Source organism: Grammomys surdaster, unplaced genomic scaffold, assembly GCF_004785775.1.
Source record: "Grammomys surdaster isolate TR1022 unplaced genomic scaffold, NIH_TR_1.0 130, whole genome shotgun sequence".
In the NCBI taxonomy this organism is placed as follows: domain Eukaryota; kingdom Metazoa; phylum Chordata; class Mammalia; order Rodentia; family Muridae; genus Grammomys; species Grammomys surdaster.
The window spans coordinates 1,472,560-1,488,473 of NW_021604588.1; the positions used below are offsets into that span (position 1 = coordinate 1,472,560).

The window sequence follows — 15,914 nt, forward strand, 5'->3', positions numbered from 1 at the left end:
GGTGGATTGGTGTGTAGAGTGAGATACTACTGTCTTGAACTTTCCCAGTGCTTGTATTTTTACTATGAGATCTAGGCACAAGGACTTCTTCCATTAGTTCCGTATTTGACATGGATGGACATGGTAACCTGTGGCAGAGCACAGAATATGTGAGCTGGGCTTGACCTGAAGCTGGATATGGCCTGGGTGGAATGATGTATGGTGAAGATGGGGGTTGGGCTTGCCCACCGGATGGGTGTCTAGGTCAAAGCCTGGGGGTTGTGGTGACATGGGCAGAGCCAGCCAAATTAAGCTGGAGCACTAGACCAGGGCTAGATCTAGCAGTAGAGGAGGGTTGTGGAGGGGAGGGTCAGGTAGATTTACCAGGCTCAGCCCTAGTACAATATGTGCAGGACTGTACTGGACAGAGATTGGATGTGGTGCCCAGGAGGGATGAAGTCAGGTGGCAGCCTCCGCCTTAGTTTTTGAGAAAGGGTTTCTTGCTGAACTTGAAGCTCCCAGTTTGGACTAGACTGGCTAGCCAGTGAGTCACTGGGATCTGCTTGTCTTGTCTACTCTCATCCCTAGTGCTGAGGTTACAAGGGATGCCTGGCTTTTACACGGGTACTGAGGGTCTGAATTCAGAATTCAGGTCCTTACAGCCAGCACTTTACCCACTTCTTTTTACAAACCATATATGAGGGATTTTTAAAAAGATTTATTTATTTACTTATTTTATGCATATGAGTACACTATTGCTCTCTTCAGAGACACCAGAAGTGGGCATCAGATCCCGTTACAGATGGTTGTGAGCCACTACGTGGTTGTTGGGAATTGAACTCAGAACCTCTGGAAGAACAGTCAGTGCTCTTAACTGCTGAGCCATCTCTCCAACCCTATATGAGGGTTTTTTGTTTGCTTGTTTTTTTGTTTTTTGTTTTTCCCCAAGATAGAGATTTCTCTGTATAGCCTCGGCTGTCCTGGAACTGACTCTGTAGATCAGGCTGCCCTGGAATTTGAGGTTTTTTTAATTGATTTTTTAAAAAATTTTATTTAATCTTTTTAAAAATACTCTAGATTGTACTCCCTTCCAGTCCACTCTTGGACTTCTCCCCATCCCATACCTCCTCCTTGCCCTCTGCTTCCACGAGGGTATCTCCAACCCCCCAGCCCCACCCCTTAAGTGATCTTTTATTTTACTGGAAGAGGATCCAGTAGCAGCTATGTTTCCTTTGTAGACATCCTCATTTTATGTCTCTCTTCTGAGAACATTTTGTCTTACTACTTCATTCTCTTCTTGGCACAGGGTTGTGATAAACTTGGCTGGGGTCTCCATTTAGTACCCAGACCTTAGCTCAGTACTTACTTACTCGCTTGCATGCTTTTTGGTCCTTAAGAGTCCTAAGGATCTGACACTGTCTGGTTCAATTTCTTGAGAGAATCAATTGTCCCCTCATAATGGCCAGTGGCCTGGATGGAGACCCAATGTCTCTAAACTGTGAGTCATGGAACTGAACATAGGAGTTGCAAACATTTTGACAACAGTAAAAGGTTTAGGAATGTACAGTAGTAAAGTATTAGTTCATAGGTAAATGTAAATCCAATCTGAAGTGTTTCTGCCAGTGCTCACCCATGCTGTATTGTCCCACTTTCTCTGTGGTTCTGAACACTTGAAAGGTCCGCTCTGCCTTACACATGCTGTTACACCACATGACACCAGTGAACACTGCTTGAGACATGCTCACTCAGATGTGAGGCCATTGTCTGTTATGGATTGAAGTGTTACACATTTATAAAACCTCTGCTCTTATAGAAGCAGTTTTCCTAATTTTTCCAGGGCCCAATCCCTCGATCCACCCTTAGACATCTAGTCACTCATCCAGGTTCACAGGAAGATTCCCAGTGTCCCATTTTTCTATCTTTAAAATAGGCAAGTTATAGAAGAAAAGACTTCTGGTTAGCACACCTCGTTGTATAAGTATTGTCTTAGTTAGGGTTTTACTGTGTGAACAGACACCATGACCAAGGCAAGTCTTATAAAGGACAACATTTAATTGGGGCTGGCTTACAAGTTCAGAGGTTCAGTCCAGTATCAAGGTGGGAACACAGCAGCATCCAGGCAGGCATGGTGCAGGGGGAGCTGAGAGTCTTCATCTTCATCTGAAGGCTGCTAGCAGAATACTGGCTTCCAGACAGCTAGGACTAGGGTATTAAAGCCCACATCCACAGTGACACACCTACTCCAACAAGGCCACACCTCCAAATAGTGCCACTCCCTGGGCCAAGCATATACAGACCATTACAAGTATCAAGTATTTCTCTGGATTGTTTTTCGAATGCTTGATTTAAAGAAATTGCTGGAGAGGTAGTTCAGTGGTTGCTCTTCCAGAGGACCCAGGTTCTTTTCCCAGCCTCTGCATGGAAACTTATAACTCTTTAATTCCAGTTCCTGAGGATCTGATGCCTCGTGCACAGAATATGTATAGGAAAATATCCATACATATAAAATAATTAAAAATTGCTATTTGAGTTCCTGACTTGAGTTTCATTAAAAAACAAAGCAAAACAAAACAAAAACGTGTTGCAAGTAGAAAGAAGTTTAAGAAGGCTGAACTTCTTCCAAGCTTCCCTCAGCTCCTTGAGATTGATCCTGTGGGGAAAGCGATCATGCTCAGCTTCCTGCCCATGCATGGGGAAGGGGATCATGCTCAGCTTGCTGCCCATGCATGGGAATATTAGAATGGGCCTTGGTCTGATAAAATTCCTTTTAAAGGTCCCACAGCAGATGCTGGGCTAATCTCATGAGGGTATATCTCTTCCTTCTTAAGGTCAGTGGAACTCCATGTTCTGCTTATACGTGTTTAGTGGCTCCAAGCATGCCTCCAGCTTTCTGCTGGAGTAGGGCCAAGGAGAAACTCTTCCATGCAATATGGCTGAGTGGGGCACTGCAGCCATATTGTCCACACTAGCTGCAGAATGGATCTGCTGGCCATGGAGGACCAAGGCATTGCAAAGGACTCTATCTAGTGCACGGTCTCTTCTCTGCTTAAGTAAACACTGTGCTACTTTAAGCATCCCATCATCCTCCCTCTCTGCCCTTCTTTCCCCATGTGTTGTCTGTCTTGGATGACTTTGAATACTGTATTGGTCTTTTCCTTGGCAGGTACCATTAATCACTCTTATCAATGCCTATAGTGAAGAGCCACTAGAAAGGAGGCAGGGTGAGTGAGATGGCTTAGAGGATAAAGGTGTTTGCTGTGTAACAAGTCCGGAGCACCAGGGTCCATTCATAGGACTTATGTAACGCTGGAAGGTGAGAACCGATTCCACATCGTCCTCTGACTACCAAATGCACAGTGTGGTATGTGTGCCCCTCCCCTACACCATACACTGACTCAATAAAAAACACTTTTCTAAAAAGTGGAACTGAAGGGGCGAGTGAGATGGTCCCACAGTTAAGAGTTTTTGCTGCTCTTGCAGAGGACTGGAGTTGGTTCCCAGCATCCAGGTGTGTATAGGTGGTGGTGCTGGTGGCATAGAACTACCAGTAATTCCAGCCTCAGGGCCTTCTGGCTTCTACCCCTACCTCTCTACACAAATAAAAGTAAACTTGAAAAAAATGTAAAGTGGGTTAAAAAACTATTTAATAAACTATTGCCATTGAAAAACTAATCTAACTTGTACTCGGCAAATTGCCATGATTACCTGCCTAGTCTACCGCAGAACAAATGTTCACCTTTCATATAAAATAGACCAGATCATGAAAACGAATTCCTCTTTAAAACAAACAAAATTCACACGCACACACACACCCCAAACACACACCCCAAACACACACCCCAAACCAAAAATCAAAAACAAACCAGGAAGTCCTAGATACAACACAACTGTATGACATTGCCAGCATGCCCTGGACATACAACATGGCAAAGTAGGCTATATCAAGCAAGTCATAGCTATTTCTTCATGTGAAACTTCTTTGAGTGACAGATTACAGAGCATCTCACCACAGTGGACACATAATGCAAATGTAAGCCCACCATTCTGTGTTATGCAGACCCAGAGATCCCATCATGGCTTCAAAAAACTCCTTTAGTCATATGCTCAGATACCAAAAAACCATTCTGATCTGAGCAAGACACCACAGCCATGGTCTGAGCAATAGCACAGTAGGCAGGATCTTGTCACATAAGATGGAGGTTCTGCAGTTTGTCCCAGATAAGAGGTGTGGTGAGGTGAAAAGATCAGAGAACCAAATAAGTATACAAAGACACTGAAAACCCTGCTAACAAAAGCCATCTGAACATTAAACACTGTCCCACACTTGGGACAAAAATCACTAGGTTAAAAATGTTAGACAAGCCTGAACTTGCAGGGGAATGGCAAGCAGGCAGATGCATTACGCTGCCCTGTGGAATCCTATTGCAGGATATTTGATTACACTGTGAACCCTGAGATTGTGCTATTTACTGAAAAAAAAAACTTTCTAGTTGTGGTGTAGCTCAGCCCTTAGCATACAACTTTAATCCCTCTGGTTGGAATACAAATACACCCTTAGTACTCACCTTTAGTCCCAAACAATAAAGGTAAAGTTAGTTTGTAGAAGGAAGCACCCATGTTTGAAAATGATGTCTAATTGAGTGGCAGACAAAGTGATGAATCAGAAAAAAATTGACAGAGTAGGATACACCCCTCTCTGAAGAACAGAGAGGAAAGAGAGGCAGCATAAGAGGGAGCAGCACAGAGGGAGGGAAGAAAAAGGAGACAGTTAGAGAGCAATCTAGACACAGGTGAAGACAGATGATCCAAAGAATGAGACGGAGCCAGAAGATAAGAACAAATTCCCAGAGTTAGTTTGAGGCCAAGCAGAACAATTCAGTCAGAGGTCATAAATTATTCTCTGCTGGTGAAATGAGTCAATTCAAGCCAGATTGAAATATATAAAGGCACGTTTACTGGGAATCTTTGGGCAAGTTCACTGGTCCCAAGGAGTCAGACCAGGAAAGCCACTGTGGAGAGGGAAACAGGGGAGAGAGAAGAGAGAAAGAATGTGCTTTTGTGCACTTGGAGAGAGAAAATGCAAAGAGGGGTAGAGAGAAGAGGGGGACCAAAATGTCTAGATTATGGATTATATAGGGGCTTCTCAAAGAGGAGATGCCCAGTCCCTGGGCTGGAAAGTTCAGGGTAGAGAGTAGGATATGCCAGCCATAACCTTGTAAGAGGTAGGGACTGAGGAATGCTAGGAGAACCTGGAGGCCAGGTCCACTTTGGTATGTTAAATATGCACCTCAGCCCCTTATCCTAGGTCTAAAATCCAGCAAGAGACTGAGAAAAGCCAAACTGAGTCCTTCAGCTTGGAGAATTTTGAGCCAGAACAGCTGAGTTGAACCAGCCAACCAGAGTTCAAAAACAGCTAGAAATGGTGAGCTTATTCCACTCTAAGTCTCATAGGCTGAAAATATTGAAGGCCTAGATAAGTTTCTACAGAGGCTAGAAGCTTCCAGGACTAGGCCTAGGTTAGCAGAAGGAGGTAGTAAGCCTTGGAAATGACAATTCCATTAGATGAATAAGTTCCTTTGTTACAGACTCCCAATCACTGACCACCTTGCTACTCTTTTCAACATATTTCCTTCAGAGTTGGGATCAGGTCTTCTCACACCGTACCTGTGGCAATTCTGTCTTCAGGACCATCCTGTCATGGGACCTCATGCGGAAAGTTGGATAGAACAATGGGACATTAAGACTTCTCACTCAGTCACAGTCTCAGTGAGATGGGTAACACTCTAGCATATGCCAAGTACAGTCAAGATATGAATTGCTCTTTCATTTGTTTGGAATTAAAAGGTTTGGGTCAAGCACCAGAGGCAATGGTCTCTAAGGAAGTCATAGACAAGAATGTCTTCTGGGAAGCTCATGGAGGGCTGTGGGAACATCTCACCTATTATGGCAACACTCTGGTAGGAACTAGCACAGCTGAAGGAAGGATCTGTCATTCCAGAAATCTCACTCATCCCACACTCCCATTGTAAGGCTCTGTCTCTACACAATGACTTGGAATTTCCCTGAACCAACTAGTCAAGGTGGCGAGGGACAGCAGAATCATCCTCCGTTGTCTGCTGGCAGAACAGGGTGGCATTTGTGTTACGCCAACACCAGTGCACATGATTTGAGGAGGGAAGAAACAGAGCTGGAAAAGATGTCTGCTCAGGTGGGGTGATGATCAGCTGTACACCTGGCAGTCTCTCAAAACTTTAAAATAAATCTTAAACTTGGCTTATTCCTTAAACTCCAACAATTGGGGGGGGCAGAGGCAGATGGATCTCTGTGTGCAGTCCAGGATAGTCAGGGATCCACAGAGAAACCCTGTCTCGAAAACCAAACCAACCAACCAACCAACCAAAAAACAACAACCACCTCCCCCCACCACCCTTATTCCAGACACACACCTTAGTTAAATGAAGGTCATTCTCCAGGGAGGGTCTCATTTTCTTGATCTGGTTTTCCTAATAGGTCATTCAAAGTAAGAGGGAGGCCCTGGCCCCAAGCTGCATCATCCTTAGTGGAGGCTAGGCAAGTCCTACCAGACCAAGCTGTCTTCTACACTTGGAGCTTATTGTTCTGTGGTGTGCGCTGCACTGTGCTGCGCTGTGCTGCGCTAGCTCTTTCAGTGAGGGCTAGACTTTAGTTACATGCAGTTCCCCTACCTATGGGAATCACGTTAAGAACAGGCCTTGGACTGAAAAGTCTCTTTCTACAGCCTATGCTAGGGGAGTAGCCCCCTGCTTTAGACTCAATGATACACTTCTGCTTAGGTTCTGGTGTCTGCCCCCAGATCTTTGTCTTCGTCAGTAATGGGGAGAGATGAAGAGAAAGTCTTCCTAGGGCAGCCTGAGCAGAGTGCTGGCAGTTGACCTCATTGGAGCTAGCTGCACTGTAAATCTGCTGGTCACGGAGTTGGGGTGGCTGAGAAATTGCAGGGGCTGGATCTAGAGCTTAGCTTCTCTCTGGCTGTAAGAGAACAGTGTCACTTAAGCCTACTGTGTCCTGTTTATTTTAGGTAACCTTGAATCATACACTGGCAGACACTTATCTGCTTACTGATCTTAGCCACACAGCCCAGCCACCTGTGAAAAGAAACACAATCTCTCTACCTTGCTCACTCTTCTGAGCAACTAGCATGTGATTGCTCAACTCTCCTGGAGTTCCTGTCTGTGCACCCTTCACCATTCTTAGCTGTTAGCTGCCAATGCTCTGTTTGTCCTGATTCAAGGTTACAGCAGCTCAGCCACTCCCCCCCCCCCCCCCCACATGTTCTTAGCACTAGCACATTATCCGGCACATGGTAGGTATGCAGACTTTTGTTATTTTTAGTGAATTGGGTGGTATCTGTTACCATGTGGGGCTTATGGTTTTCTGAGGGTTCCTTAATGAGGCAAGGGGCTAAAGATACACCAGACTTTGCCATCAGGAAGGTTGAATGTCAGTGAGAGCATGGCGGGTCCTTCTGCCTGGGTGCCACATAATTCCAGTTGGAATTCTTGGATTCATCCCTGTATCTGGCTCCATTCCCCGCCAAGCTCTTGTTTCCAGACATAAATTATACCCTCCACATGCAGTCATTGTGTGGCCCGCTCATGTGTGACTTTATGTGCTATTTTGCAGTGTTGAGCAAGACAAGTCATGTGGGAGAAATGGCATTTACCATGAGTTGGAGGAAGCCTCAAGGTTCAAGACAAACATAAAAGCCAGATATGCTGGCATGTTTGAATCCTATCTAAAGAGGAAGCTCAAATAAGAGGGTTGAATATGTTCAAAGTCTGAGGCCAGCTTGACTACACAGTGAGATCCTATGTCAAAATACCAAAATCAGTTAAGATTTATCAGGGAACTCTCTCCTGACTCAACCCTGCCATTTTAACATGCTCCCTCCCTGAGCATGCTTCCTTTACAGCCTTTGACAGCTTGACAAGCACTGGTTTTCAAAGAAGTGTTTTTGATGATGCTCTTTCAATAGACTTTAAACTCCACAAGGCCAGGGACCATGTCTGTCTCCTTTGCTGTCTCCCCAGCACGACGCACAGTGGTGAGAACTCAGGAGATGCTCACTGATTATCTGAGGAATTAATGAGCTGTTAAGAGACCAGGGTGCTTGGCTTCCTGTGCTGGGGACCAGCTCCCCTTACTCTCAGAACAAGTGCCTGAACCACAACAAGAAATCAGAAAAATTCAATTTCAGAAGAACTCGTTTTTTCTAAACTTGGCTCATGAGCAGACAAATTAATACCAGACATGGAATTAATTTATAAATCAATTTATTTACAGATTTCATCTTAAAGTACATTTTAGTTAACAAATCTATTTACACAGGTATACATGGGATTTTACAGAGCGTACTTACAAACCACACCCTTAGTCTTCTGTGCAGACTTCTAAGAGCTGCACGGGGTGACTATTGGCTGAAAATGGCCTGATGATCAGGCTATTTACACACACACAGTAAACGGGTTTATTTTTCATGTCTGCACAGTACAGTACACACAAGGAGGCTGAGCCCCCTAGAGAATGCTTTGCAATGTGTAACCGAGAAGGCTTTGCAAAGTCCAGAAGGAAAAGCTTTTAAACATAGGTTAATTAAAATGACAGTACCTCCTTTACACCAGTTTACATTTTTCTTCACATTTTTATATACAAGGATTTTATTGAATTGCTGCACAACCAGTTTCAGATGATTTGTAAACATGTAGATTCCTACAATCTGTATTAAACGTCATTGTAGTTTCTATCACTTGCTCTTGGAATTAATGTTTTAGTCACTAGTATTCTTAAGGTAGTAAAAGGAAGATGGAAGTTTGAATTTCTTGCAGAAAAGTCATGAGTCTCTAATGCTGTGCTACAGAAATTCTTTTGCAAGTACACACTTTATTCAAGTATTGCAAAAAGCTAAGGCCACTTTTTTTCAAGACAAGAAAGTGAACAAAATTGTTTTTATCAATAGGCCACAACACTCTTATGAGCAATGCAATCTCTTTTGAAAGATAATTTCTCAGAGACCTGTAGTCACAGAAGGAAGTCACCTTCCTTATTTAACTACTTTTGAGCTCTTCCTACTTTTCCCTAGAATAAAAATTCCTGTTTAGACCTGAAGAGGGAATCGATACCCTGTACTAGTTTAACCCAGAGTTAACTGCCCTGGATAGCACAAATTGTTTGGACTCAGAAGTAAATCTGAAGCCTACATGGTGGTTTTCTACTAGGTTCTGACAGTGCTATACTAAAAGGGATTGTGGATGCAAAGATCGTTTAGAGGAATCAATGCAGAAAGACAGGAGGGGACAGGCTGTGGGAGAGGGAGCAAAGATTAGAAAGAGGGCATATTTAGGTTCTTGGTTATGAGGTTTCATTAAAAAGACCCCGGTAAGGAACGAGTGAGTAGCTGGGCAGCCACATCCGTCATTCCTGACCCTAACAATAAACCCATCTCAGTTAGATCCAAATAGTTAAAATGGGAAGAAACCCGTTAACTCTAAAGTTTTTTGCTACCAAACTGTAGATATGATTGCTAGCAAAGGAAGAGACTGGTCTATTCCTGCCTCGTATCTGGAATGCAGGATTCTTCGATAGTGAAGACAGCTGGAGGAGGTTAGGATGGTCACTGCCACGGTCCCGGCACTGTCCAGACTGCTGAGTCCATGGACTTATATCAGTATGTTTTTCCTTTTCTGGCATGATAATGTAAAGAGTAAAAGATGCACTTTCTTATTAAAAATTAACTTCAGGTCCAAATAATGAAGACATGGAAAACAACCTATATTCCTATTATAATTTGATTTTCATTTATAAAAAACTTATAGCAGCTGTAAAGTTCAGTATCATAAAGACAATGTGATCCTACAAACAGTCAAGGGATAGACACAGATGTTTCCTGTCTTCTAAAGAACAAAAACTGAAGAGAACTATCTTTGCTTTCATTGGTCACATGAAAATTTTCATGAAAATTTTCCACACTACTGGTTAAGAACCTCAAGAAACCTTTCTTCTCTTAGTCAACCTGCTCATTATGGCTAAAGACGACAGCTCAACAGCAAAAGCACAAAAGAGATGCTGATGAGACACCCACCTGAGCATTCAGGAGACCCAATTGGAACATTTCAGTGCTTTCTTATTGTCAAGAGCTAGCACACCAGTCACTGTGCAAAATGCAAATATCCAATGATGGTTCCAGCAAATGTTGTGTAATGACAGGATGAAACGCAAGAGGAGTGACGTGTGCAGAATGAGACATCTGAGATGCAGAGGCAAGTCGGGAAGGAAGATGCAGAAAAGAACAAACGTGCATACTGAAGGGGTACGCTGTCTTTGGGTTCTCTAATGTGTTTTGAAGCCATAATGTCCAGGGTGTCTGTAAGTGTGAACCCAGCGGATGTTTTACCATGCTGCTCTAGCCGGGACTGTTAAGGTTAAGGCATTTACACTCACCCCTCAGATCATCCACATTCTCTGGGATTCGGAAGGACAGGACTGATGAAGAGAAACCAGTCAAGAAGGCAGGTGCTAAGGGCCCAGGAGAGCACCATGTGCTCGAACATAGCAGCTGGAGTCTGGAGATGTTCCTCAGATACAGGTAAGAGTTGTAAGATGCAAGGCTGCAAGAAAGGCAGGATTAGACGCTAGTCTTTCAAGTCATCTCCCGCTCCTGCTGTCACGGGTGACGCTGTAAATGCCTGTTGTCTTTTTGACGAACTGAACTCACTTCTTCAGTGTGTATATAGACTTATTAAACTGCAGCTTTCCTGTGCGAAGACTAAACTGTAGAAGCTTCGAGACGGAGGTTTACAATTATGAGAATCTTTCACTTCTCAATAGGGACACACATTTTCAACTTAATAATTTATCTTAAAATAAATTAAAAATATTCCACAGAGCAAAACAAGCACGCAGACTATAGACAGTATCTTCTTGTCTTTGGTGCACACACTCATTTCCTAAATCATTCAAGTAACAGCATCTGACTTCTTCGGGGGAGATGGGAATTCAAAGTTTGAAGGCCAAAATAAGTTCTTTCCACTTTTGCCATGCCTGGATGCCTGAGATGGTCCTGAGTATCTACGATTCTGAGAGCAGCTGGTAGAGGTTCGGACAGATGAGGAAAGAGCAGAGGTGGGACTCGGGCCGAGGAACAGCCCGCAGCAGTCCTGGAGCCTCGTCTTCACTGGGGCATTGGTTTTGCCCAGACAGGAAAATTAAACACAGTGCAATGGGTTATAGTTTTTAGGTGGTACCCAAAGCAAAGCTCCCACTTGTTTCTGATATCCACTTGGTGCTGCTCAACTTCAAGAATGGAAGAAAATGGTCTTCAAGAAGAAATAAAGTCCAGAATGTAAAATAGGCAGACAATCTTGAGTTTGCCTATTTTAGAAGTAGTTATGGGTTTAATACTGTTCAGAGACTAGACTGTCCACTTATGAGTTTGTGTAGACCAGGATTATGTTTTCAAAGTTAAAAGATGAATTTATATACCTCTCTTTCCTGATGAGGAGACTCAAGTCTCATGAGGAGACAGACTCAAGCCTTGTCTAAGCTCAGAGGTTAGTCTGGTGTTCTCAGCCCTCATCTGAGACCTAGTAGGTATGGGTGCTAATGAGCTGATACCAAGTCTCAACATCAGAGTATAGCCCTGCCCACAGGAAAGAACCATGTAATCCAGTGGACAGTCTGTAAAGGCAAAGGCTGTAATACCAGATAGACCATATTGTCCCATGAACTCCAAACCAGCAGTCCATAAGAACAGGTTCAAGGTCCAGAAGCATTCTTGTTATGGTGGAGATGGGGTGTATATCAGGAGGCAGAAAGGCCCAGGACTCATGTTAGCACTCAGTGTTCGATTTATTTGCAAGATGTCACACAAGTAGCATTCTCCCCTGCTTTTCACTGATCTGATTGAGAACATCAATAGTATCTTTGATCAAGGTCTCAAAGATCCCATCAGCCAGCTGCATCTTCACACACAACTCATCCTCATCATAGTTAACCCACTGCGCCTCCTCCTCGTGGAGTTCCTGGACCTGGACATTAGAAGGCAATACGTTAGCAAATCTGTCACACAAGAGCTAGGAACTTAGACCTCCCATGTTATACATAGTCCCACCCACAATATGTCCCAAAGACATAATGTCAATACACCTTTAAAATTGGCATCTAAACTAAAAATAGCTCCATTTCAACCTGATGGTTTTCCAGCATTTTGTAGATACTAAAGACAGACTGATTACAAGTCCAGTGTCTGCGTTAACATGAGTGAATGCATACCGGGGCTTACTGGAAAGAGAACCAGCAAGTTCAGATGGTGCACTGCAAAGGAAAACTCTACTCATCCAACAAATGTAGCACATCATTCTAGAGTATTGGAACTAAATGACAGTCAGCCACGGTGGTGCATACCACCTGTGACTCAAGCACTGGGAGGCTGAAGCAGAAGAATCGCAAGGTCAAACTCAGCAAAGACTACAACAGGCTGCCTCTCAAAACAAAAGAATAACTTTACAAACGCAACACTGCTCAGTTTATTTTTAAATTATTGTTACAACTACTTGTTATTTTGGCATTTTTGAATTTTTGGGATTCCTAGGTAAATGAAAGCTAATCAAGTTAGAAACAACACCTCCAGGCTTATTGCTTATAATTTTAAATAACTATACTCCAAGAACACAAATATTGGCCTTCTTACATTCACAGTGTAACTGCGATGGAGATCAGGTGGAAGGAGCCCTGAGTTCCAAACTCATCAAAACTAGCTGCAGTTACAGGATCGTTAACTACAAGTCTAATGACAGGAAAAGCAAGGGAAAGTTCCTGGTTTGTCCTGACTTTGGTGTCATCTTGGGAGAGGCAGAGTAGGTGAAGTGGGGAAGTAGTTAGTCCTCCGCCTCCCTCATGAGGCAGTAACATGACTTGCAGGGTCCCAGCACCTGGAGGCGGAGAGAAGGGAGGGCACCACATGCTCCATGTGCACACATCTCTCTGTTGGGCCCGACACTTCAAACGGTGACGACATTACTCTTTCTCTTTGGAGGAAGGAAGGCTCACAGAACTTACACATATCTGCTGACCCATCTGCAGCTGTGGAACGGACGGCTCTACTGAAGAGAGATCTATAACCAAGCAAACCTAAGGGAACAACTCCTCACCGAATACAGTGAGCAGCATACTAAAGAAAGTCCATCCTCAAACTAGTTTAACCCAGGCTCCTGTGTTTACTAGGCCACAGAATCACATATATAAGAAATGGATCTAACCTACCAAGGAACTGGGATGAAGGCCAACCTAATGCTGTGAGGTACTGGGGAACAACCTTGCTTAGAGAAATCTAACAAGTAGGTCTGCATAAGAGACTTCACATTCTCAGTTTAAATTACACACTTTCCATTTTTGGAAATAAGGTCTCAGTCTTTATTATGAAATCTGTTAAATATTTGTCAAAAACAAAATTTTAGAGAATTCTTTCATATGGAATGTTTTTTATGTTTACAGTAGAAATAGCTCATGACAGTATTTGTCATCTCTCCAGTGTAATGTGGCTACTCCCTCAAAATTCAAGGTTTTAATGACTGCAGAAGCACTGTTCCTTAAGACCAGTTGCCAACAGTAACTATTGCTTTTTTCCCCCAGAGGTCAGCAGATTGTGTGTGGCTGAGTGGAGCTCAGTAGTAGGGCACAGTGCTTAGCATGCCACGAAGCCCCAGGTTCAATCCCCAGCACCACAGGTCAGGAATCATTTCTATCATTTCTGTCTTAGAACCAACATACTTCCTTTTTATCTGATGCTCAGGTCAAAGCTCACCATGGTACTACAATGAGAGCTGTAGATCTGCCTGTTACTTCCTTCTAGTCTTCAGAGGCTACTATACACACACCCCTCCAGATATGTGTCTTTGTGTAAAGTATGTAAACAAGTCCATTAAATTAGAAATAAAAGTCAGTCTAACAGTAACCCCCCACATGCACAAACTGGGTAACCGTAGATTAGACGTGCATATGTGTGTGTGTGCACACACACTATAAGACTTCTGAATGGGCAATGATCAAAAATCAAACATGTAATGGATCAGAAGTGTTTCTGGCAATACATGTGTTACATTACTACGGTCTCAGTTCAGAACATACAACATGTGCACTTTGCACTGTATGACATTATGCCTGCTATACTATCAGATGGTGTTCCAAATGCCCCAATTTAGATTGAGACTATTTTATGTTATGAATTAGTGTTTTCTGATCTTATAGAAAACAGGATAACAGAACTTTAGTGTTTTCTACTGTTAACTCCTCAGCATCTAAGTATCAAACTAGTTAGTAACTCTTTGAACTATATTATGCTTGATTTTAAAAAGTGCTGTTTGAGTTGTTGAGTTTCATATAAAATCATTAAATGAATTTTGGCTTAAAATTAGAACAGAATTTCCAACTATTTTTGAGATGGTCCAAAATATACTTCTGCCATTTTACCCTATGGGTTTATGCAAAGTAGTGCTCTTAGCATGGAGAGCTATGAAATCAAAGTATCAATCAACTCTGAAAAATGTTGAAGATGCTCTATGTCCCGCAGTATAAAACATCAGCCAAGATTTGATTCTTTATGTGAAATAAACAAGCACATCTATTTCATTGGCATGTAAATGTTTTAACCAATTTTAAATTTATAGCTATACACCAAGGAAATGCTTCAAAATCTTTGATTTATTATCAGTTCATATACCTATATACCCGAGACTGCATGAAGATTTCTCAAAGTGGGGAGGGTACGAAAGGGAAGAGGTTTAAGATATGGCAAGGAAATGTGAAGAGAGTGTGGCCAGGGTCTTCATGACAGGCTGTGAACAAGCTGGCAACCAGGCCACATGCTCTGACTAAAGCACGGCTCCCCTGGAAGGACTTCTGCCTCTGACCGTCTTTGTGCTTTCATTCTGCTCCCGTCCCCTTCCACAATAAACTGTGTACTCTGTGTATCTGTTTGTCACTAGGCTGTGAGCTCCTAAGAACTTTTTGTTTTAATTTTCCCGTGCTTAGCACAGTGTAAAGAGAAAGTGCTTGATCAATATCTGGAATATAGTTCTTTTTAGAGACTACAGAATGTTGATTTTGCAAATTCATGGTTTTAATATGGGTCTCACTTTGTAGTCCTGGTAGGACTCAAACTCATGGAAACTCATCTTCTTGCCTCCGCTTTCTGAGTGCTGGGATTATTATACCATGCCAAGCTGTTCTTGTTTTTCAAACAATGACTTAGATGGAGGTAGGCATATCAATTGCAGGTAATACAAACCTAGGAAACATAGTAGACATTTACAAAGAAAGAACCAACAAATGTGGTAACCTGGGATGATGGCCACATTTCACATGATTAAGGGCTTGTAGTATAGGACTGGGGGTGGGATGACCCAGTAGGATCTGCATACTTTGATTCTAGTCACTCCAGCAACTATCAAAATGCCTGGAAGCAAATTCTGGGCTTATCTCTTTGAGTCTAGCCTTAGAGACCAAAGGGGAAGGAAGGATAAAGAGGGGAGCCCATCAGGAGATTCTAATGGCTTTTATTTGAACATTTAAAATATAACTCCTGGCCTTCCTGTCTGGGCCCTAGCACTGAGCAGATCCCGGGTGGCAGCTCTGCACCCAATCTCACAAATCCCAGAAGAAGCAGGCCTCCCAGGAGCTCTAACCTGGGCAGTATCTTAGGTAAGGAGACAGCAACACCCACCCCAAACAGGGAGTAACTGGGACCCACTGGGACCCAGGAATTCACTCCTGGCCCGGAGCACTGGTTCCTTCCTGTCTGCACCCGAGCATTTCTTGGGCCCCAGCTCTAACCCCAGTAGTAACACCAACCCCACACAGTTCTGAAACAACCAAGATAATAGGAAAACAGGCTCCAGTCAGAG

The 15,914-nt window shown here is 43.2% G+C and overlaps 1 protein-coding gene across 4 annotated transcripts in view; it reads right to left on the reverse strand.

Annotated features, from left to right (window-relative positions):
- Positions 1-8,274: 8,274 nt before the first annotated feature.
- Cep350 (centrosomal protein 350) overlaps positions 8,275-15,914 on the reverse strand; it is a 137,301-nt gene continuing 129,661 nt past the window's right edge. For all 4 annotated transcript variants that reach the window (XM_028758394.1, XM_028758401.1, XM_028758385.1 and 1 more), the window contains one exon: positions 8,275-12,041. In XM_028758394.1, coding sequence (XP_028614227.1) covers positions 11,877-12,041 — 165 coding nt within the window. In that variant the 3' untranslated portion in view covers positions 8,275-11,876. The remainder of the gene's footprint in view (positions 12,042-15,914) is intronic.